Raw genomic sequence first — 25,924 nt, 5'->3', positions numbered from 1 at the left:
GAACATAAAGATCTTGGGTAAACACAGCAGACTGACCTGAGTGTTCAGAATTAAATAAAAACTAAACTGCATTAGCAAACCTATCTGGCAATTTCAATGACTTCAAAGTATCTCCCTTAAACAAAAACATATTATAAATGCCAGTTTTTTTTTGTTGATGCTGTATACACTTTTAAATCATTGAAAGGACAATGGAAATATGACTGGCACAAATAGGTTGTAGCACATTACCTATTACAAACTGCAGATAAGCAGTATAAAAGGATGTCCAAAAAAAAAAAAATGTGACAAGATGATGTTGGCCAGGATATGCTGTTTACTCCTGAAAATTTTTAGTAAGATATAGGCAAGATTCCCAAAAGAAAAAAAAAGATATAGATGCTTTGAGATCAGTACCATTGGGAAGTATGTTCATGGGTAAGATTATAGATCAAGTGAAGTAAATAAACTTTCCCAGATTGCTGTTGTCTATTCAGGTCAAATCCCTTTCCTAAAAACTAAGCTCTTTCTCTGAATAGGAGTCTTGATGATTAACTTGAAATACATGATTTAATAAGAATTCTGATTATACAGGAACTTAGCAAGGAATATCTTTTTTTAAACTATTTTGAAAATGTTTAATTCAGACACAACTCACTGATTTCTTACTATGACTAGCCTCTTCCCACAAATTCTGAGAAAAGAATGTATATGGCAAAGCTAAAAAGGTACAAACCCTTTTGGGGGTGGGGAGCAGGTGGGAACATTAAAATTACAAATGGAATCAGTTATACCTAAGACTTGGGCATAAGAGAAAATTTTTCAATGGTTAAGAGTGACAATAATGATTCAAAAATAGAATGATTGTAAATGACCGGGAAAAAAATAATAAAAAAAAAATATATATATTTATGTATATGCTAAACTGACAAGATGATGCTGAAGTTCTTATACTATTCGTTTAACTCTCAAAGCCAAATAGTCCATAATGCAAAAGAATTCTGCTGCAAAGAGTGCTATGTTCTAGAAGAATACAGAACCTATGGCTCCATTCTCAGCTTTTTTCAAGAACAGTGGATAACTTCAAATTGCCAGCATGTCAAATCTGGAGGACTATTCGCTTTGTCTAAGGAAAGCAGGTCTGAAAACATTAAAATGTGACTATTTTAAGTGACGTAGTGTGGTAGAGGGTAAAAAGGAAAGATTGCTAATGTGAAACACAAAGATGAATCATTCAAAGGTCTTGTCTACATTTCAAAAAACCTATGCTGTCTGAAAATACATGTTTACTTTTATTACCATATTGGGAGAAATGGGTAGCTTCTCAATCACTTAACACTTTCTGCTTAACTGACTAAAAGAGATATAAAACTGTATTTCATAGGGGTTGAGAATGCTATGACTATTTTCAAAGGACCAAGTAAAGCAAACCCATTTCCTGAATGACTGCTCTTGTTACTATGAAGTCCAACTAATTTTCCTAGCTAGTTTCCACTTACCATCTCCTTGCCCACCTTGCTTGTTACTGGCCCATGATTTGGCAACTGGAGGAACTTCAGGGGGAGCAGTAATTCCTGATTTTGGCTGTGCTGGTGGCACTTCTGGTGGTCTTAAAAAAAAAGAATAGGAGGAGTGTGTGTGGGGGAGAGAAAACCTATTTTAGAAACAACGAAAACAAGTATTAGGTCATACATATTAACTAGAAATTTCCAAATGTAGCGCTAATTCCAAGAGGTAATGTCACCTTAATCCAAGAAGTTACTTAGCACAGGTCAATCAATGAAAGAAAATGCCTTAAATACCTTACCTTCTACTTTACCATAATTCCTGCATAATAACCACAAGTAGAAATATCACGTGTTATGTATCATCATTTTAAAGAAAAACACTTACTTTTTTTTTGAACCCTTACCTTCTGTAAGCAATGGAAGTTAAGTGACTTGCCTAGGGTCACACAGCTAGGAAGTATCTGAGGCCAGATTTGAACCTAGGGCCTCCTGTCTCTAGGCCTGGCTCTCAATCCACTGAGCCACCCAGATGCCTCCTACAACTGTTACTTTAAAATAGCTTAAGAGCTATTTTGCCTACCCTTACCACTCTTCTGCCTTGGAGCCAATACTTAGTATTGATTCCAAGATGAAGGTAAGGGTTAAAAAAAAAAATAGCTTAAGAGGGCATAAATGTTACACTGCATAATGATCATTCTAAGTTGTTAGCTAATTGGTAATGACATCAACTTATATGTGAATATAAGAATACACTTACTATAATGCCATAAGCATTAATGTCCAGGTCTAATTAAAATCAACAAGAATGAAGAAATGTTATAATGCTAGGTTTACGATGTAGCAAAAGACCAAGTAAAAAAATGTAGTCCTGTGGTTCTTTTAGAAAAAGTACCATGACTATTTTTTTTAAAACAATTAGTCCACTATGTCTAAGGAGCACAAAACAATAATAGTATTTGGAAAAATAACCAAATTTACAATATAAGGCACCCTGAGATGCCAGAATCTGATGAAACCCTCAGGTCTAAAAACAAATCCAGGAAAATAGAAGTGTTCAATGTCATAAGCAATCAGAAAATCACCACCATTTAGCTTAATCATCTAATCAAGATAATTCGACATACCAATAATATTTCTGTGCAAAAGAAAACTCATTCAATCTGTTTTGATCTAATTCACAGGTATAAGCAAAAATTGTCAAAAAAAAAAAAAAAAGAGAACACATGTTTCTTCTAAAGCATGTACTACTATAACTTACTTTTCTTCTTCATGCTGTTCCTGCTTAGATGCCCACCCCGTACCATCTTTAGGCACAATGTTCACATTAGGATCATTGCCTTTGTTCTCTGCTTTGAGACTGGGGAGGTTGGCAGGTGGAGGCATACGCCGAGAAATAGCAACTTTTCCCAGACTCTGTAATCCATGACGGGCAGCAACTGTAAGATCAATAAAATTGGGTTAGCTCCAGCATTTCAATTTTATTTGCTTTACTCTTAGAATACTATTAAGAGAAATGAGATTTAATTAAAAGTACATAGAAATAATGCTGGATGAGTAGTGCTTTAAAACCACTAAAGATCATGATACTTCTTAAAAGCCAGTTTCGGAGGAGAGAAGAGTACTAAATTTCTTCCCTGTCCTTCATTCTCCCATGAATTAGCAGAGTACCTTGGCACACAGTGTTTAATAAATGTTTGCTGAGTCACAATCAACTGACATATATCTATTTCCAAATGATCAAATACCCATACCCAGATTATCATAAACTACTTGATTCCTATGACTTTCTCCTCTATTTCATTTCATACACAGAAATGAACTGGCCCAACACCCACAAGCATTAAGCTTCCATGTTTATGAACTCTGAAATGTCTTCATTGGATCATAATTCTTTATAAAACTTTTGCTATATATGACTTCTAGCCCTGATTTACATCCTTTGTCATGACCTCCAATCACTCCATACTGTTTTTCCCTCCCTTCTCTATCTGTCCCTCAGTGAAAAAATTTCAATCCGTAATACTCTCTACCTTTAAATCTCTTATCCCTGTCCCATGACTAATGAAGTCCTTCCAAACTCATCCCTTGGATTTCATAAATGACCTGTGACTTTTGCTCCTGGGGGAAAAAAATCCCATTATCATGTAAACTAGTTCCACTACAAATTTATATTACCTAACCTTAACTGGGCCCTCATTAAGGTGAAGAAACTCCTTTACATTTCCATAACTGACTTGCTATGACACTTCACCAAATAGCTACTCCAAATCTTTTCATTCCCACCTTTAGCTTCCCCTAACATCTCAGGATGTCACACTTCAGAGTAAAAATTGAGTCCATATACTAAGAGCTACTTCTTATCCTCTCATTCCACATCATCTTCTCCCACTACCTCTTCCTTTGCCCTGGTTTCTCACATGAAGAGGTGGGCCCTTCTCATTGCTAAAACAAACTCATTTACTATATGCATCCTTCAATCTATTTCATCTTTTCTAATCTTTCATCTAACTATTATTTCCCCCATTTCTCTAAAAAGGAATCCCCTCATTAAGAAACCTCATATCATTCAACTGAAACTGTAAATTCCAAAGTCCAATGAATTCTTAATTATTAATGGCCTTTTCTCAATCCTCATCTTTCTCAACTTCTTTGCATCCTTTGATATTGTGAAGTACTTTCCCCCTAGTAATTCTTTCTTGTTGGGTTTTCATGATATTCTATTCATGTTTCATCCTCCTTTCTGTCTGACCATTTTTTCCCAGTCTATTTGCTGGAGCTTCACTCAGGCTATGCTAACTAACCTTGAGTGTCCTCCAAAGATCTGTGAGCCACCCACCTTACCTTCTACACATTTCCATTGGGCTGCTGGGTAGAAGGGTGAATGAAGTGAAAAAACATCATCAGGAGCAGTGGAAAGGGGGAGGGGAACAACTCCACTCAAATCCTTCTGCCTTTCTAGTGGATGGAGGGGACTGGCAGTGACCACATAGCCAGAGAGTGCACTCTGCGTGCCTTCTTTGGCACCCAATGGCATAGGGTCACCATCACTATTTTGTAGTATATACCTCCTTTTCTAGATAGATGGCAACTACCCTTGTACAGTCAAGAAGCATTTATTAAGCATCTACTATCATGTATCAGACACTGTGCCAAGATGTATAAGAAACAGAAAGCCAAAACAGACCCTGTGTAAACAACTCGCAGTACAATTGGACAATATGAATACACTTATGTACAAACAAGATCTAGAGTATAAAATGGAGTTAAATCTTAAGAGAAGGCACTAGCAAAAAAGAGAATTAGGAAGTTTTTTGCAGAAAGTAGGATTTTAGTTGAGACTTCAAGGAAACAAAGGACAATGAGAGATATCAAAGAGGGAGCACATTCCAGGCATGAAGGTGAGCCTATATGTTTGGTCTGTACAATACATGGAGAAGAGGCAAGTATAAGAAGAGTGGGAAAGCTTTTTTTTCTTTTAAAAAGCATAAGAGTGTTATACTTTTTCATTTTTCCAAGGATTTTCTTCATGTAAAGATAATCATGTGGTTGCAGAGTTTTGTTTTTTGGTATTTATTAATGCTTTTTTTAACACTAAACCATTCTTTTATCTGTGGTATAAATCTAATTACTTCTTGAATGTAATCTTGAATAAATTGCTATAATCTACTTGGCATCATATTTAAAACTTTTAAATCATTATAATAATATTGGTTCACAGTTCTTCTGTGCCTTATTCTTTTCTATCTGGCTCATAAAAATAATTTATTATTATGGGTTTATTTCTTGATTTTTGAGAATAATTTGTGTAACTCTGGAACTAGTTGTTCTTTAAAAATTTTTAATAAAATTCTCTTATCAACCTACTAAGAGACAAGGTGTTTCATTTTTTTAATTTGATAGTTGAAGTTAATCCTATTTTTCTAAGATTGGATTATCAAGATCTCAATTTGGTCTTTTGTAAATATGGGTAATATTTTGAAAATCCTCAGTTTTGTTAGTTTAAAAATATGCAGAGTAGGTTCCAGTCATTTTTTTTTTAAACTTTTGGTCTGGTCCTTGCTCATTTGCTATTCTGTCAAATTTTCTGCTTTCTTCTTTTTAATCTGATTAGGAAAAGATTTATCAAGTTCATCTTTTTTCAAAAAAACAGCTTTTAGTTTTACAATTTCTATAGCCTTTTTACTTCTCAAATTACTTATTTTCCGTGTGCTTATTTTTGGCCTTATAATTGTTTAAATGCACACTCATGAATCTCCTTTTCTACTTTGCTGATGCATGCTGTTTGTTGGCGGATTGGGGGAGAGGGGAAGGGCTAATTTTTCTCCTGAAGACCTAGGTTCATTCCAAAAACTTTAGTATGCTGTCTTATTGTTATCATTTTCACATAATTATGTCTGATTCACTCATTATTTGGGATTTCATTATGGCTCCATTTGGGTTTGTGTCTTGATTGTGCTTACTGATGACTACTGTTTATTATTTTGTTATGGTCTATAAATTCTGTGTTTACTATTTCTGCTTTAAAAAAAATTTTTTTTTGTGGTATATATGCCTAAATGTGCTCAAGTTTTGTAAAAGTTCCATATGGTGTTGGATAATGTATAGCCATTTAGCAGTCCCATTTATAAGTCACAGTAAGTCTTTTTTGCTCTGTTTTTTTTTTCCCCGCAGCAAGTTGTTCAATTCTATATTTTCCCTCTTGTCTATTTTAAATTTGCTCAAAACTAAGTGAGTGGTGTGAAAATCTCTTGCTATTCTTTTATTACTATGTCTTCTTGGAAGTCAATTTTCCCCCTTCTTTTTAAAAATGTAGACAAGACATCTGGAACATATAAATTTAATGTTGCTATTGACTTGTTTTCTGTGTTTCTTTAGGTATTATGTCATTTCCTTGTTTATCTCTAGGTTGTGAATTTTTCTTTTTGCTTTGTCTGATAGCTTGACTCTAACTTTTGTCTTCTTAAATTTACCTAAAAGACAGTAAACTTATTTCTCAGACTTTCATTTTTATTCTATGCATGTAACTGTTTTCAAAGCATACTTCTTACAAGAAAAAGATTATGGAATTTCTTCATCAAACCAAATTGTAATTCTTTCCAATTCACACCAAATTTTTTAATTTTATTGGATAGTTTAATCCATGCACATTTAAAGTTATGACAGGTTTAATGTTTCCTCCATGTCTCTAATACTGGCTATCACTCCCTCCAATTAGCTACCCCTCCTTTACCTAGCCAGTACTTTTGTCTCTTCAGTTATTTTAGTTTAGAGTACTTTAAGGCAAACCTATTCCCAAAAGTTCTCTTCCTCTTTGACAAAGTACAGCATTAATTTACATTAAAAAACTTACAAAATATTGGCATGGATGGAAAGTATCCATCTAAATCCAAACATCACATGCAATGTAGATACCCTAGCTTTCCAAATAAACACAGGCTGTAAAGCAAAGAAGCATACCCTCCTGTATTAATTTAATATAGTTCTGGAAAAGCTTGTAAATTGCCAATAAGAAGTTAAAGGCATAAAGACATATAAAGCTATCGTTTTTATTTATGATGTGAAACCTAGAAAATCCTAGGGAATAAGCAAAGATGCTAATTAAAGTGATTAATAACTTCAATAGGGTTGTGGTTTATGAAATGACCCTTGAAATTAACAGCATTGCTATATAACAAGAAAATCTAAGAGGCAGTAATAGAAATACCACTCCAAGTTAACTACAAAATACCTAGAATATTTCAATCTCTACTAAAGCACACAAAATACTTGCATAGATTAACCACAAAGTGTTCTTTAAAGAACAAATGACCACATATAATTTCCTTGGAAGAATATTTAATGTCTATAGTCATAATAAAAATGACAATATCACAGTTAATTTAAAAGTTTTTATGCTATTCAACCAAATTATCAAAAAAAGAAACTACAGAATTTAAGATTCATTTGGAAAAAAGATATGAAGGAAAATAATGAAACAAGGTAGGGTCAAATATGATGAGTAAAGAAGCATGGAAAAAATTGACATGAACTGATGCACAATGAAATAAAGAGCTAGCAAATAGTATCTACATGTAAATGAAAAGGAAAAAAGATCACCAAAAAAAGTGAATGCTACAATATGACAAACTGAAATTTCAAAGAAGAGACTGAAGAAAACACCCATATCTTTCTACAGAGACAGGAAGTCTACTAGCATCGTATATTGCACACAATTTCAGATTTTTTTTGATGTATTCATCAGTTTTGTGGAAGTCTGTCTTTAAACATGTTTGTATGGGACAGCTCTTTGGAAGAGACAATCAGGATACTGGAGCATATTTAGGTAATGTGAAAAAAACCAAAGACATCATTTTAAAAATTAAGGGAAAAAAAACTCTTTGGAAAGGTAGGGAGGGACAGGTTATGAAGGGTTTTAAATTGCCAAGGAAGGTCATATATTTGAACCTGGAGGCAAAGAGAGCCACTGTCGTTTACTGAATAGAGAAGTGATATGGTTAGGAAGATCTCTTAACAGCTAAGTGGAGGCTAAACTAAAATGGGAAAAGACTTGAGGCAGGGCGAGTCAAGCGATGCTCAGGGTATTTCAATAGTCCAGGTATGAAAGGATAAGAGCCTATACCAGTGTGGTGGCAAAGTCAAAGGAGAGAAAACTAGCCATATATGAAAGATACTGAAAAGGTAGAACTGATAGAACTTGATGATTGATTGGAAATGGCACTTAAGTGTGAACTCAAGGACAATACCTAGTCTGTGTGGCAGTGATAGGCAAGATAGTTGTTTCCTTGACAATAATTAAGAAGAGAGAGAAGGTGAGTAAGGTGAAAGAAATGTATTCATTTTTTTCTTTAAAAAACAACAACAAAAAAAAAAAAACCCTCCATCTTAGAATGGATACTAGGCACCAGGTTCAAAGCAGAAGAGCAGTCAGGGCTAAACAAATGGGATTAAATGATTTGCCCAGGGTCACAACAGCTAGAAAGTTTCTAAGGCCAGAGTTGAACCCAGGATTTCCTGTCTCTAGGCATGGCTTTCAATCCACTGAGTCCCTTAAAACATTCATTTTTTGACATGGTGAATTTAAGATGTTTGAGGAATATCTAGTTTAAGATGTAAGACTAGAGGTTAGGGCTTTCTTTATAAATAAATCTGAGAATCATTTATACAGAATTGATGAAAGCTGATATAGATCCTCATCAGTTAGCATTCTGGTTTTTCTCTCTTTCTTAAGTCTCTCCTCACTCCTATCTATCCTATATTTTGATGCCAATTTTCGTAAAGCACAAGACTGACTTATCATGTCTCTACTTAAAACTTCAATGATTTCCTATTACACTTACATATACAAGTTTAAATTTTTCTTTCTGGCTTTTACATCTCCACACAACCTAATCCTTTCTTATCTTGGCAGTATCCTGTCTGACAATACAGTTATAAAAGCTTCCTTGCTGTTCCTTACACATGACACTCTTCCACTTTTCTCAATGCCTTTGTAACGGCCTGTCCCCATGCCAGGAATGTTCTCACCTTCACATCCTGGCTGTAAGACTTTCTCTGTCTTGGTCTGCCTGACCTTTTATATTTTATGATCCTTTATGTAAATTGTTATCTACATGCCTGATATTTTCTTTAAATTAATTTCAATGTCTCACCTGACATATAGGGAATCTAAGACTAAAGCAAACAAGGACAAAGCATGTGTGTATACAAGTGAGCATGTAACAGATTTTATGTGTACACAGATTTAGCAATACAGAAATGAATAGCACACACACATATGTACATTTCACTTACCTGTAGTTTTCTGAGTTTCTAGTGATTTTCCCTTGTAAGTGTTAAATAGACTGAGTGTTGTGTACTTTGTTTTCCCATCCTTTGCTTTTGTGCTCTGGCCTGACTTCTCCGACATTTCGGTGGAAACTCATCGAGTCCAGAACCTCTTGCCTCACCCCTTAAAACCAACCTTCAACATATAAAAAGGGGAAAAAAACAAATTAGGCTGATAAATTTAAAAATGAGATTATGAGTCAGAGTAAATAACAGATTTATCAAAGTCACAATTAATAACCCATGTCAAAAAAAATTCTATATGAGTAAAAACCTTCTTAATTAATATTTCCTGCACTGAAGCAGAAAGAACCAAATTTCTTTAAAGTCTGTACAGAAAACTAAAGACCAGGTTAGTTGTAAGACATAAAGTTCCATTTGATATTTCATAGGATGCCCCAAATACAATAAACTTAAATTTTCATATTTCTAATAAGAGTATTTTGTAATTGGAGTGGTTTTGGATAGGTCTTGACGCAGATCTGATACTACTTGTAGGAATTTGAACAACTCTTCAAAAAATGTATTCCCAATTTCATGTAAAAACCATTTTTAACATTCATTTTGAAAAATTGAGCTTCAAATTCTCTGCCTCCCTCTTCTATCCCCTCCCCTTACTGAGAAATCTAGTAATAATTTGACACAGGTTATATATGTGCAGTCATGCAAAACATATGTCCATTTTAATTATTTTGGTAAGCAAACTCAGGTCCAAAAGAGTTGTTATCTGCAAAATAAGTTGGACTAGATGTTTTCTGATCCAAATCTTAGTTAAAAAACACACTTAATAGCTTAATTGGCTAGTAACTATTAGTTATTAAAGCAATTTTGATGTTTTAAGTGACCTGACTTTTTAATTCAATTCACCAAACATATTGTGTGCAAGAGACTTTGCTGGCCACTGAGATATGAAGAAAGTACAAGCCCTTGTTTCTTCCTCCTTTAGAATGTAAGCTCCTTAAGGAGAAGGGATTTCGATCATTATACTTGTATCTCCACTACCTTCTGCAGTGCCTGGCATATACTAGGAAATTAATAAATGTTTGTTGGGTTGATTGGTCAGTGATAATAAATGTTAACTAGCACAAGACTTAAGCACTGTTCTCTGGCATGTGACAGTCTGGAGATGTATTTCCATGTAGGCATTAGGACTATAGACTATTCAATCACTTCTGAATCATCCTAACTGTATTTCTGTCTAACCCTATTTCTTCATCTTGACCAAAATAGTATCACTTTGTCAATGCTTTTAGAAAATAGGTAGAGAACACCTGGTGTGTTCAATGGATTCAGAGCCCGGGTTAGAGATAGGAGGTCCTAGGTTCAAATCTGACCTCAGACACTTCTCAGCTGTGTGACCCTGGGCAAGTCACTTGACCCCCATTGCCTCCTACCCTTACCATTCTTCTGCCTTGGAGCCAACATACAGTATTGACTCCAAGTCAGAAGGTAAGGGTTCAAAAAAATAAAAATCTGACCTCAGACACTTCCTAACTGAGCAAATCACTTAACTCCTACTGCCTATCCCTTATTGGTCTTCTATCCTGGAACCAATACACTGTATTGATTCTAAGACAGAAAGTAAGGGTTTCAAAAACAAACAAAAAATCTAGGTAAATGATAATCATAACCTTTCCCTTTGTGCTAGTTTCATTTAAAAAACAGATCACCATTTTCTTTTCATAAATCATCTCTCTTAACAATTCTAGAATTCTGCTAGAATTTGACGTCAAATTCATCTCTAGTTTGTACATACCACCACCCTTTATTTGAGAAATGAGACACATACTCTTATGCAGGTTTATGACACTCCTCCAGCCTGATCAATGATAAGACCCCAAAATCATATCTGCCTGTTCTTTCAGTCACTTGCAAAGAAGTTTATCAAGGGCTGCCAAGAGCTCCTACTATTTCCCCATTTATCTTGATCACAATACACAATTAGTTATTTTACCCTTTCTTCTCCGGTCCTCATATTTTCTCTTGGAAGAGAAAAAAGCAAATGAAAGCTTAACAGGTTCATCTTCTCTCCAACATTTGTTACAACCCTATCCCCCCCTCCCCTGATGCCATAGTTAAAAACAACAGAAATAACAAAAACAACCATTTTGTCAAACCATTATTCTCACCAATCTTAGCTCATTCTGGGATTTATTGTGTCTAAAGGATGATGTCTTAACATACTTTTTTGTATCTGGCCTTTTTCTTGTACACACCTTTTAGCAAGCTTTCACTGTGTGTATCTGCCTTCTTATTGGACTTATTTCCTCCTTGTAGGCACTGTGTGTGTGCATGTGCACATACACACATATACATACATACACATACGTGCACGCACACCCACCCACATGCACAGGAGCCTTCAGAATTTTGGCAAAAAAAGTTCCATCCCTTTTAGGCCGACATACCAGGGAGATATAACTTCTATGGAATTTTTTCTACTCAATATTTCTGAGCTCTTGAAAGCTCCTCTGCCAAAAATCTAGAATACATGTCCACATATGCCCAGCTTCCTCTTCTATCATAAATTTAAGATGGAATTTTCTTGTTAATCTGATACCAATCTAGAATTGCCAACTTTTTTTTGTAACTCTAGGTTCTTCCTTATGGGTGAGGATCAGATCTAAAATAGCAGTTACCTTTGTTAGTTGCCCCATAATTTGAAAAATAACACCATTAAACCAAGACAAGAACTTAATAGCTGTTCTGGTGTGGAGAGAGAAAAACCTAAGGTACACAAAGTATAGATAATCTGAAAGGGGAAAGCTTCAGCATCATAACAGCTCAGAAAAGGCCTTTTGAAAAATGGTGAGATTTTAAGTGAAGGAAGTTAGGGAAATTAACAGGTGGAGGTGAATGAACAGAGTACTTACTCCAGGTATGGATACAGTAACTACAAAGACAAAGATTTAAGAGATTGAAGAGATGCTTAAGGTAGTAAGGAAGACTGGATCAATCTTACCTCTGAAAACATACTGACTTTATGATCAATGACAAATCGCTTACTATATCTCAGTTCCTCACAGGTAATTCTCTAAACCTAAAAATTACATAGTACACAAATCTATATATAACAAGCTTGAGTTTCCAGGCCCAGATAAAATCACAGGTGCCCTCCTTCCCACCCTATACTATCCCTAGAGAAAATGAATTGCTACACTGTCATAAACAAGATAGCCTAAGTAAAACCAATGTTCATCACTTGAAAAGGTAAAGGACTCAACACATGTTTACTAACAACTATAATTACAATATCTGAAATTTCAATTCATCTTCTTTTAGCATAGTAGCTTTAGGAAATTCAACTATGAACTGCTATTGATATGTTTAATAATTCTGAAAACTGAAAATTTCAATGAAAAAATTTAAGTGTCTATTAATGTGCAAAACACTATATTAGATGCTGCAAGAGAAACAAAAATAAGTCAGTCACTGGTATCAAGAGCTCATAATTTAAGGTAGATAAGGTAGGATGAAATCCTTTTTAAAAAGTGGAGGATATGCTCCACCCTAACCATCTTACTTTCTGGTTGGTGGAAGACCTAGAAAGGTTTCTTGAAAAGTGGTCATTTGAAAATGTTTCCAGCTAAAGTTTTGATAATAAAGATCATGATCCTGGGAGACTTTAATATAGCAACACTGGGAAGAGCCCTAAAGAAGAGCTGACCTGGCTGAAGAGTATTAACTTGTACCTTGCTTTCTCCCCAGAAATTACTTTTCATTAATTGTGTATGTATTTATCTATGTATCTTTAAATAAAGAATGTATATTCCTTGAAGGCAGAGACTCCTTCCTTTTCTCTATGTCTCCTTAGAAGATTGCTCAAATCATTGGGCACCTGGGTGGTTAATAAATGCTTGCTACCTAATACCCTCCCTTATTTCTTATTCCCCTTGACATCAATTATCTCCCCTATTCTCGCTTCCTTTCTTCCAGATTAAATTATTTTAATTAGTTGTCTATGCATGTTTCTCTCTGATTTAATTTAAGATCTTTGAGAGCAAAGACTTACATTTTTGTCTTTGTATTTCCTTAACAAGTACTTATTAAGTATCTACTATATTCTAGGAACTCTACTAAGCATCATACAAATATCTTACTAATATCAGTCAATTTCTATGCTTATTGAATTAAATGGAAATGGGATGCATGAGAAGAAGCCGTATAGTTAAGAAAGGATGAAAATTAAATATTAGTCTAATGAGCTAGGACTAGCAGTTCTTAAAATACAATTTGGGGATCTCTGGTGGGTCTATGAGACCTTTTCAGGGGATATGCAATGTAAAAATGTTTTTAATGAGAATACTATGAGATTTGAATTTCTAATATGGTAAATATTGGTATAACCCACATGAAAATTTTTGGGAAGAGGTCCTCAGTAATTTTTTTAAGTGAGAAGTTCTGCTAATATGCTTTAAAATGAAAATGACAGAGAGAGGATGTGGAAAAACTAGAACACTAATGCACTGTGGGTGGAATTCTGAACTCTTCCAATCATTCTGGAGAACCATTTGGAACTATAACTAAAGGTCCTTTGACCGCCCATTAATTAGGCATAAGTTGGGGAATGGTCGAACAAGTCATGGTATATGATTATGATGGAATAACACTACTATGATGAGCAGAATGGTTTCAGAGAAACCTGGAAAGATGAACTCAGGCAAACAAGTGAATGGAAACCAGGAGAAGATTATACATAGTAATATCACTACTGTAAGGATGATCAACTGTGAAACTCTTATTCTGATCAAGACAAGGATTCAAGACAATTCCAAAGGATCCATCCATGATGAAAAATGCTATTTCCTTTGAGAACTGATAACCTCTGAATGTAGATGAATGCACAGAACAAGCTTAGATGGAGATGGCTGTGAAATTAATGTGTAGAATTTATGAGACACTTTTAAAACAAAAACTAAATTGGTATGAAAAAGGAAATTTAAAATTTCAACCCCAACATTTTCTAATTCTTAAGGGTGTCCCTTATCTATTAAACACCTTTTCTGAGAAAGAGGCATATAAATAGGAGAGAAACTAGAATATGGGAATACTTCATTTATATAAGAGGGAACAGTGGCATAACAAAGAAAGGACAATCTTGAAGTACATGAAAAGAATTGACTATACTAAAAGAACTACAATTACTATTTTAGTTTGAGAGTACTGTGTTTTGACCATTCTATTATTACAGATAAGTAGGGAAACACATTTGCCATTGTTAATTCATGATTTGCTGCAAAATGGTTCAAGAATTAAGCAGATAATATCCCACAGAAATACATGAAACTAATTAGTAAAATTCCTAAAGAAAGCATTTACTAACACCCTCAATTTTTTAAGAACCAATATGATAAACTAAATGGCTAACTTCTTCCCACCTTCCAACACGGTGATTATACAGCATATTAAAATACTTTGCAATAATCAGAGTCCTTTTCCTCATCATAAAAATATTTTTGGACCTCAGATTCCTCACCTGTAAAATGAGGAAGCTCGACCATCTTGGCCTCTAAGATGCCTTGAGGTACTAAGTCTATGGGATGTCTCATTTACTATACCTATCAAATCCTGTGAATTAAAGTATCATCCCTCATTTGAAAAAGGGAATGGAAACTCAAAGAGGCCAATTTTGTTCAAGGTCACTTAGCTAATAAGTAGCTAAGTCAGGGTTTCAACTCCTGTCTTTTGAAGTGATTTTTTCCCATGACCTGATACTACCAAAAAAATAAGACAATAACAATGCCAAAATACCTTTTCTATCTCTCAAACTCAAGATGTAAAAATACTGAAAGGTTTATTTAAAATAAAGTTTATTGAGGTGGGGGGACAGGTGGCTCAGTAGAGAGCAAGTCCTAGAGCTAGGAGACCCAGTGTTCAAATCTGGTTTCTTGCATGACCAGTCAAGTCTTAATCCCCATTGCCTAGTCCTTATGGCTCTTCCACCCTGGAATCAATACACAGCACTGATTCTAAGGCAGAAGGTAGAGGTTTAAAAATAAAAAAGCAAAGTATATTTCCTCCACCAACTCCTCCTGCCCCAACTTGGGCAACACTGTAATCAAAGGAATGTCACACTGCTATAAAGGATACAAATTTGAAAAAGGCACATGGTATTCCTGATATCCTTAGGGAAAAATGTAGAGATGTGGGCTGGATAAAATAGGTGGATTTACAGAGGGGCAGAACTGTAAAAGTGAGTGATAGACTGAATGTTCTAACCCTGACCCTAATTCCACTTCTAATTCTGAATTGGAAGGAACCTAGAAAGCTATCTCTGATCCAAACAACCACTCAAAGGAAGAAATCCCTTCTAAAACACTCCTAGACAAATAGCTACTCACTTTGTCCTTGTACATTGACAGTTTCCAATGGCTCCAGTCAATAAACATTTATTAAGCACCTACTATGCTCATCATCCTTATGACTATCCTGCATAAGCCTTCCCTAACTACCAATCCTCTATTAAAGTCAAAAGGTCTTGAGACCAGAACTATTTGAATGATCTGTTAGTTTTAAATTTTTATTTCTCCAGAACCTAGCCACAGTGCCTGACAGATAGTATATACATTTAATAATTGCATTTATAAATTCATTCAGAAAATTCATTTCTCATAAAAAAGCTCTATATGATGGAATAGTCTTATATTTTAAATTGAAATCTGTAAAAGTTACATGTAATCGATATTCTGCTTAAATAGCTTCACTTTCACTAGTTATTCCTCATTTTATGATTTTGACAATTTTTTGGTATTGATTGTCTCCTGTCCAGGCTCCAAAACATGGCATTAACACCTAGAGTTACTGTATTATAGTTACATATTTAAGCTACTATAATTCTGTGAATACAGAAACACCAGTACCTTTTGATTGTCATTTCATATGATTCTGAACCTGTGATAAATTCAATGACAAGGTCCCCTACCCCCAAACTACTGTCAAATCAGGTCTTAACTTTTTGTGGATGTAGATAGCCATATCTAGCCAGACATAAACTCCTTGATTTAAATTTGTACTACCTACTTTGCACCTTTAACATGTCATCTAGGCAAGGTATTTTGTAGTGTAGTTTAATAACTTTTTGAAAAACCATTCACTTAGTACTGACATTTGCAACAAAGGGCATATGACTACTTGGTCCTGGAGAATTGAGTTTTAAAACAAAAATGCATGTCTCCAAAGAGCCATAAAGTTGCATAAACTTTATATAAGTGTTCAAATTGTCATTGGATGAAAAAAAAAATCCCATGCAGAGGCTCTCAGTGTTACTCAGTAATTGGGGGGTAATTACTTTCACAAGAAAAAGATTTTCTACCAATCAAGTATTTGAAAGCATTCACTTAGGATTATGTTGATGTATCAAGCAGAAGGGAGGCCTAGGATTTAAGCTTTGACTTGGCTGGGAGACAATTCATATGGTCTTGCTGTCTAAAAGGATAGCATATGTTATTTACAGTGTACAAAATAAATATTTTCATTTGATTGTCAGTCAGCAATAGCCATATGATTGAGAAAATCAAAGAATGACTTGCCAAATGTCACATATAGTTGAGGCAATATAGGTCTTCTGACTCAGTTTTAGGTTGGATTAGACAGCCTTGAGGTTACTTCCAACTTTGAGTGAAAATTGTATAGCTAAATAAATAGTTTGGGTCAATGCATGAATTTCCCCCATGAATTCTTCATGATTTATAAGAACACAGATTTAGAGATGGAAAGAACCTTAAAAGGTCACTCTATTCCACCTCCCTAAATTTAATAATGAAGATTAGTGCCTCCACTTCCTTTCTTCTCGTTCCTCTTTAACTCTTTGGTTGGGCCTGCAGCCTCACTCAACTCAACTTGCTCTTTCCAAATCTAATGCCCTTTTTTTGGTCCTGATTGTTCTCTTCTCCCTAGATTTTTTCATGCACTGCTTTCTTCCTGTTTATACGATCATTCCTTTAAGGCTCCTTTGCTGGATATTTGTTCCATCCTTAGACTATCTTCTCTTCTCCCTGTTATGTTTGGCTATCTTATAAATTCTCATAGATTCAACTAACATTTCTATGTGGAAGATTCTCAAATTAATTTATCCAATCCTAATTTCTTTCTGACTTTCAGTCTTGCATCTCTCCAAATGCCTATGACATCTCAAAACACATGTCTCATAATATGCTATCTTCTACTTCAACTCCTGACCCCTATTTCACTATTAAATTTGTCAAGGGCACCAGCATTCTCCCAGTCACTCAGGCTTTCAATTATCTCCAAATGGACTTCAAAAATCTGTATGCTTGCCATTGCAAAATTTCTCTAATATGTCCTTTGTTTGGTTTTTAAAGCCCTTTTCACCAGACTCCTGCCTATCTTTCCAGTCTCCTTATCTACCTTGCTCATTCTCATAACCTGTGCAATCCAGTGACATTGTCTTTGTTGATTCTCTGCACAGGACACTGCCATCTCTAGAATCCATGTTATCTCCCCTCCTGACAAGACTCATGGCTGTTGCTTCCTCCATATTTGGATTCTCTCTCTTCTTTCTTGTCCACCCTCCTACCTTCCTTTCAAACCTCAGGTGAATTCTCACCTTGTACAAAAAAAACTTTCCAAGCCTTCCTTAATTCTAGTACCTTGCACCTTATTTCCAATTTATACTGTTCATATTTTGCTTTCACATAGTTGTTTTCAAGTTCCTTGAAGGCAGAGCCCATTTTTTGCCTTTCTTTGTATCTTCTTCCCTTGGCATAGTGCCTGGAACAACAGTAAGTACCAGCTTTTGAACTTGACCTTCCCAGTTTCATAAGGCAGTACAGCCAAATCCCCCCCCCCCCGCATATATCATGTGCTTACTGTTTGCCTGGCACAGTGTTAAGTACTGGGGATACAAAGAAAACAGACAGTGACAGAGGTGAGATGTGAATCTGAGTTCATTCATACTCGCATGCAGTGTTATTTCCATTATACCCACAATACCAAACTGTGACTCTTAACAATGATTGGTTCAAAATAGTGAGCTCTGAATTACTCTGAATGTTAAAGCAGAGGCTAGATGAATGCCAGTGAAGGACATAGATTCCTATATTACTCCAAAGATAGGACTAAACATATTTCCAATGAGATATTATTATTATTATTATTTTTTTTTAAACCCTTAACTTCTGTATATTGACTTATAGGTGGAAGATTGGTAAGGGTAGGCAATGGGGGTCAAGTGACTTGCCCAGGGTCACACAGCTGAGAAGTGTCTGAGGCCAGATTTGAACCCAGGACCTCCGTCTCTAGGCCTGGCTCTCAATCCACTGAGCTACCCAGCTGCCCCCTAATATTATTTTTATAATGAAAATTATTATTACTGGACTGGCCTCTAAAGTCTCTAAACTCTAAGATAACATACATACCTGTCTTTTTAACGGAATCCTCACACACACCCTGCAGCACTGCTTCCCAACCACTCCCCTATGTACATTTATATTTGCCTTAGTAATAAATTAGTATGCAAGCTGAACATACTTAAACAGAATAATCTTATATAAATTACAAAGACAATAAAAATCAAGCTTCTTCCTAACCCCCCAGTGGAAACAACAAAGTTAGGCTTCTACTCCCAGAGGGATTTAATCCTCACAATAATACAAAAGGGACTGAGCATAGCTTGTTAAAGAACTGAGGTAACAATTCAGCAGATTAGTTTAGGAAACAGCTACATAGCTAGCTATCTGAGGAGTAATTTCAATCACTGGAACCAAGAGGCGTCTGAAGCTGGGATATTAGAGAAATTTGTAGTGGCCTGCCTTTGGCATCCCTACCTTAAATTTCTTCCCTTTCCAATATGTTCTCATCAAAGTGACAATCCTAAAGCATAGATCTAACCAATTCACTCTCCAGGATCAAATACAAAAAAAAGGTATGGCTTTTAAAGCCCTTCATAATGTGGCTCCAACCTTAAAGCCTTTCATAATGTGGCTCCAACCCACTTTTCCGGCTTCCGTTCAGGAACCCTTCTTTCCAATCATACTGGTCTTCATGCTGTTCCCTCACATGGCATATTCGATCTCCTATCTCCTTTAAGCAAGACTGTTGCTTAGTGTATAAAATGTACCTCATTCCCCTCCACTTCTTACTAATGTTTCCCTAGTTTATATGTATGTTGTGTATAAACATTTTACAATAACTTATAATTCAATTGACATGCCATCTACAACACAAGCCCACTTCAAATCCCCTAAGCTGCTGGTGTCTCCCTCAAATTTTTTATTTTTAATACTCATATAGGCACGTGTCATTTCTCCAGATAGAACTTAAGTTCCTTAAGGAGAGGGATTGTTTTATTTGTATGCTCAATGCCTGGCACAATGCTAGGTACATAGTAGGTATTTAATAATTTTTACAGATTGAAAACTGGGTGAGAGAGCACAGAAGCCTTCTCCTATCTTCTAGTCTACTGAGCTTTTTGATGTTACAAGTTTTTTAACCTTGACTTTCAAGGGCTAGACTGGCCAAATTGAAGAACTGAGACACTCCTCTCATACCTCAGGCCTTTATTGTCCAACTCCATAAATTATGATTTTTCTGTTTTAAACACAATTAAGTTAAACTAATTAAACATAATTATTTAAGTTAAATTGTAAAGATTATATATAAAGTTTAAAAGATTGAAAACTGCAGATTAGATAAGAGTGCAATTAAGATAAATTTAATTGCTGGCTAAACAACTGAACTCAGAATGTTTAGAAATGTATAACCTAGGGGGGCAGCTGGGTAGCTCAGTGGATTGAGAATCAGGCCTAGAGAGGGGAAGTCCTAGGTTCAAATTTGACCTCAGACACTTCCCAGCTGTGTGACCCTTACCACTCTTCCACCTATGAGCCAATACACAGAAGTTAAGGGCTTAAAAAAAAAAAAAGAAATGTATAACCTAGAATGGCTTCCAGTGGAGTACTTCAGGGTTCTATATTTGGCCTCATCCTCATTTTAAGAAAAAAATCAGTGATGCAGACAAATACATAAAAGATAGATATCAAACCTATAAATAACAGAAACTGGGTTAAGTTAATCCACTGATAAGAGAATCAAGATTTAAAAAAGTTAAACAGGATGAATAGGCAAGACAAACCCAGACAGATTCAAAAACTCATTATTATACATACATAATTATAGAACCATGGACTAACAACAACTTAGCTTAATGGAAATTAAAAAAAAAAAAAGTTTAAGTAGACCATAAGACAACTTCAAGGAGCCAAAAGGACAATGCTAATGCTTTTTTTTTAAAGGGGTGAGGGTGGGGAGGAGAAGGAGGAGAAGGTTCAGTGAATTGAGAGATAGAACTAGAGACCAAAGGTCCTGATTCAAAAGCAGCCCCAGGCACTTTCTAGCTGGGTAACCCACAGCAAGTTAAACCCCATTAACTAGCCCTTACTGCTCTTCTGCCTAGGAACCTATACACAGTATTGATTCTAAGATGGAAGGTAAGGATTTAAAGGGGGGGGGGGCAGTATCAGGCTATCAATTGAATAACAATATTAAGAGAAGATTTAAGTATACTCTGTATTAGTCAGAAAATATATAGAGTATCATGTTCTGTTCTTGGCACCACAATTTATGAGACACTGACTGGCAGTCTAGAAAGAACAATCAGGATAATAAAAATATTAGGAACCATGACACAATGGGAATGGTCAAAAAAATTAGAGATTTTTATCTAAGCCTGAAGACTTTAGTAAGGTCATAACAGTCTTTAAAAACTTGAAATACCATTATGTAAGTGACACAGGCACATAGTGAGGCTGAGAAAAAATTAGGCCCATACAAAGAAGCTATAGATAAAAATTTCAGTTCAATTAAGGAAAATATTTTGTAACCAGAATGAAATGAGCTGCCTCCCAAAGTAGAGAGCCCACTATTCATGAAGATGTAGGATCAATATCTATTGTGAAGTGCTATACAGGATTCTTCTTTTCAGCAGAATCAGGGTTAAAATCATCTCTAATATCCCTTCCCAACCATAAGACTATAATTTATGAAACTTTCTGTTAAAAATTCATCAGAATTTCAAGACAGGATAATCCAAAAGATTCCCGTTAGCTGCAAACTATTATTGAAATTAAAAAGGTAGTTGACATGTTAGAAGCCTAAATTAAAAAGAAATAGCAGTATAATTGGAAAGCATAACAAGTGTAGTCATTTACCTTTTTTTTTTTTTTTTTAAACCCTTACTTTCCATCTTGGAGTCAATACCCGTGTATTGGCTCCAAGGCAGAAGAGTGGTAAGGGCTAGGTAATGGGGCTTAAGTGACTGGTCCAGGGTCACACAGCTAGGAAGTGTCTGAGGCCCGAATTGAACCTAGGACCTCCCATCTCTAGGCCTGGCTCTCAATCCACTGAGCTACCCAGCTGCCCCTAGTCAATTTACTTTTGACAAGTGTAAAACAAATAAATCTGCTACAATGAGCTAGTCCAAAGGTGGAAAGGTTTAGGATATTCTTCAAAATTGACACATACAAATTAAATTCTTGAAAAAAATAGAAGATCTAAATGAAAGAACTTTAAAGTTATTTTGTACTAGAAATTACTCTGGATAAATTTAAGCTTTTGTAATTTATGTTTTCTCAAAAAACATGGTCAGTTTATAAAACTATTATTAGTTTATGTATTTAAAATGTTTCAAATTATAAACCATTTTGACCTTTAAAATATATTGCTGATATTTATTCCTACAATTCTATGTTCAAACAAGAAAAACAGGACCCTTTAAAATTCTTTAGATATGTGACAATAGGACCAATAAGCAAAAATCTACTTAATATGGCATATTGAGGAATGCTATCTAAGTTTTGAAAAAAATATTTTATCCTCTTAATACTTCTGAGGTTAGGAAGGTGTCATCACGCCCATTTTACATTTAAAGAAATTGAGTGAATTTAAGTGACAGGACTATATAGCTAGTGTCTGAAATAGGATGCAAACTCACGTTTTCCTGACTCCAGGTCTAGCACTCTATGCCCTCCAACATCTGGTTGCCTAAAATCCTTGTGCTGTTACTTAACAGGAAAAGGATAATTTACTATACATAGGTCTCAGTTTCTTCATTTGTAAAACAGGAATAATAATACTTGAACTTCCTATATTCCAGGATTTGGGGTGGGAAAGAAAAATTTATTTTTTTAATTAATTTATTAGTAAAGTAATACCTTATATTAGACTATTTTATCATCCTATCTCATTGTTTTCCAATGTGTAGAAATAGGGAAATTAAACAGGGAAGAGGAGTTGAGGGGAAAGGTAATGAGTTCTATTTTGGAGAGCTACTAGATGTCTAACTGTATATCCAGTTGGCAATTTGTCTAATAAGCAGTTGTTAATCCTAGAACAGAGCAAGAGAGTGATTAGGGCTTGTCAAAACAATAAGTATTTAAATTCTTGGGATAAGTTCTGGAGATACAAAGAAAGGGAAAAACACTATCCTTGACCTCAAGAAACTCTCATCCTAATGAGGATAACAGGTAAACAAGTATGTATACACAAGATATATGCACAGAATATAAAGATATTCTCTGAAGGAAGTAGTGATAAAGGTTTCCTGCAAAAGGTGGGAATTTAGCTGAGACAAGGAGAGATAACATTCTAGGCATGAGAGTCAGTGAAAATGTAGGAGTTGTCTTATGCTAGGATCAACCCCTGGATTGTAGAGTATGTAGAGGGGAATCAAGACCAAAAAAGTAGGAAGGGGGAAGGTTATGTAGGATTTTTAAAAACCAAACAGGATCCTAACAATATTAGGAAGCTACTAAAGTTTGCTTAGGAGAGTGAAAAGGAGTATGGATGTTACATGGTCAAACTTATACTTTAGAAATCATTTTGGCAGCTCAGTGCAGGATGGACCACATCATTTAGAGATTTCAAGCAGGGAGACCAACCAAAAAAGTAGTGCAATAATCCAGATATGAAGTAATGAGGGCCTGTGTCACAGTGGTGGCAGAGTCAGTAAAGAAAAGGAACAGGGAAACATTCTGAAGATAAATATATAGAAAAGCTTGGGGGGTGGGAGGGAGAAGGAGACAGACATGAAAGAGACACACTGTGGTAGGACACAGCCTTAAGCAATACCAGTGATGGCAAACTTTTTAGACACTGCATGCCATGCCCCCCTCCCCACTTCCGTGAAAGAAAGGGAGAGTGGCGTAGGAGCTCCAGAGATGGGGATGCAGTGGAGAGGGAGAAGGGAGTAGCTCCACCAGAGTGCCTTTGCCTTTCCAGTAATTTACTCTGGTAGGCAAGGACACACATGCCCACAGAGAACAGAATAGATATGACGATCCAGCAAGGGACTGAAAAAAGAATAGTAAGGAAGATAGAAGGCCCAAGTAAGAGGAGATAGTTGTTAACAATGTCAAATCCTGTAAAGGTCCAACATATGCAGATTGAAATAAGGATACTTAATTTAGCAGTTAAGAGATCACTGGTAACTTTGGAGAGAGCAGCTTCAGTTCAAGTGGCCATGTCTGAAGAAAGTGAGAATTATAATTAATGAGTATAATCTTTCAGTCTTTCAATAACTATGCTGCACAGAGCTATTCATCATTACCAATCTATCAGCAAGTATTTAATGTATGCTTTCCATGTGCTGGGGGATATAAAGGTAAAAATGAAACTGCTCTTACTGTCAGAGTTTACATTCTATCAATAAAGCTTTCTACTTTAACTGTTAAGAGATGCCTTTTTCTTAATTCTAAAATTGGTGGCATTCAGATTGTGTATAGCATCAAAATAAGTTAAGCTTTTCCAACACTATAATTATAGTTATAGATAGTCATTCTTTCCATAATGGAGTTGATTTTTTACCTCAGCTCTTTTAGGACTTTGATGTTGAATGTTCCAATTATGGAACATCAACAATATCTTCCTATTCCTTAAAATACTGTCTTAAGGAAAGCTATCAATTTTTAAAAAGCTACAAAAATCTTTGCCTCCATCATTTCATTCCCCAAGCCCAACCTTCAAAAACCAGTCTTTATCAAATCTGTTTCATAACATATTGAATATATGTGTTTTCATTCCTCAGGTTTGTCTGATCACTATTCTGGAGAATTACATTATATAGATCTGTAAAAATTACACCTTTTCTGTAAAAAAATTTCATTTAACTCTAGTCCAAATCACAAACATAAAATTTCCACTTAACTAAAATCTAAATTAGAATTGAAATTTATAGTGAGTGGTATTATTTTCGTACTCTAATTCTTTGACTAGTAATTCATATATACTAGTAAACATAAAATGATTTTCAATTAAATATAACATTTACCTTGCAACATTGTATAAACTATAGTTTCATCTTTATCCAAATATGCTAATCTATCTGTGCCAATATTTTGAGTATTTGCTCCCATCTTAGGTTTCTCTACAGTAGGAAGAAGGGGATAGAGAACAATGCCCTTTGGCAATCTGAAATGTTATACAAGTATATATTTTAAAAGTTCATGGGCCCTAAATTCAGAACCCCTGAACTACATAGTCATCCTTTTTAATCACTTAGTGATTAGGTTCATCAAAAAAAATTTTTTTAAAGGCAAGCAAAATCTTCAGCAATTCAAATTACAGATTAGGGTAAAGTCAGTCCACGAATTCCTTTGCCAGTAATCAAACATTCTTCCATCCTTTCCTACAGTCTAATGTCATATCCTAGACTTCAAGTTTTAAAAGTAAGGCACATTGACAAACTTTCCAATTGACTTGACTGCCTCTCCCAACCACTATTTAATTTTTCATTGGGGGATAGCAACTTTTACTTTCTAATCACCTGTTCTGTTCTTAACCCTCAATAATCTGATTTTCATCCTTGCAACTTTCCCAAAACTGTTTTAAAACGACCAAATTCCTTCTTTTGGACATTTCCAATGGTCTTTTCTAGTCGATATTCTCTGCTGCATCTAATACTGCCAATGATAATCACCTCTTTTACAACTCGTCTTCCCTAGTCTCCACCACATCATTGTGCCATTTTCTTTTTCTATGTTTTTAACATTATTTTGCTGGTCAAGCTTGACCACCAGCCATAAGCACTTCAAATCCAGTAACAGACAAACCCATTGCTCTTTTCCCTCTGCCACTATCCTGGAGAACCCTATTTAGTTCTCCCTTAGATATCTACTAATGCCTAAAGTATCCTTCCTCAGATCAGCACCTTTCTATATTACTGAAACAACCACAGGTCAAAGATTTACAACTAGAAGAGGATATCTTCTAGCCCAGTGATGGGCAAACTACGGCCTGTAGGCTAGATGTGGACCCCTGAAATGTTCTATCCATCCATGTGACATTAATTCCTAATCTGAAGAATACAATGAGTAGGATACAATACAATGAGACTTCGAAAGAGTTGCCTTAGAAACAGACTGACAGATGAGCATTTCCTTTCCTTTGGCCCCCTCTTTAAAAAGTTTGCCCATCACTGTTCTAGCCCAATCCAACACCTTTTTTTACAGGGGAGAAAAATCAGGCCTAGAGAGTTTAAGTGATTTGCCCATGGCTACATAGGTAAGTTGCAATGCAGTTATAAAAAACTGGATCCTCTGACTGCAAATCCAGATCTCTTTCCCCAACACCAAACATAGCAGGCTTTCTTTTTCCACTTT

The 25,924-nt window shown here is 35.3% G+C and overlaps 1 protein-coding gene across 3 annotated transcripts in view; it reads right to left on the bottom strand.

Moving 5' to 3' along the window:
- PRRC2C (proline rich coiled-coil 2C) overlaps positions 1 to 9,447 on the bottom strand; it is a 68,588-nt gene extending 59,141 nt beyond the window's left edge. For all 3 annotated transcript variants that reach the window (XM_044674332.1, XM_044674331.1, XM_044674333.1), the window contains exons 1-3: positions 9,279 to 9,447; positions 2,746 to 2,923; positions 1,479 to 1,588 (exon numbers count right to left, since the gene is read on the bottom strand). In XM_044674332.1, coding sequence (XP_044530267.1) covers positions 1,479 to 1,588; positions 2,746 to 2,923; positions 9,279 to 9,393 — 403 coding nt within the window. In that variant the 5' untranslated portion in view covers positions 9,394 to 9,447. The remainder of the gene's footprint in view (positions 1 to 1,478; positions 1,589 to 2,745; positions 2,924 to 9,278) is intronic.
- Positions 9,448 to 25,924: the final 16,477 nt, after the last annotated feature.

This window comes from Gracilinanus agilis, chromosome 4, assembly GCF_016433145.1.
Source record: "Gracilinanus agilis isolate LMUSP501 chromosome 4, AgileGrace, whole genome shotgun sequence".
NCBI lineage: Eukaryota > Metazoa > Chordata > Mammalia > Didelphimorphia > Didelphidae > Gracilinanus > Gracilinanus agilis.
The sequence above is the reverse complement of the archived record's forward strand: the minus strand, read 5'-3'. Positions and strand labels throughout refer to the sequence as shown.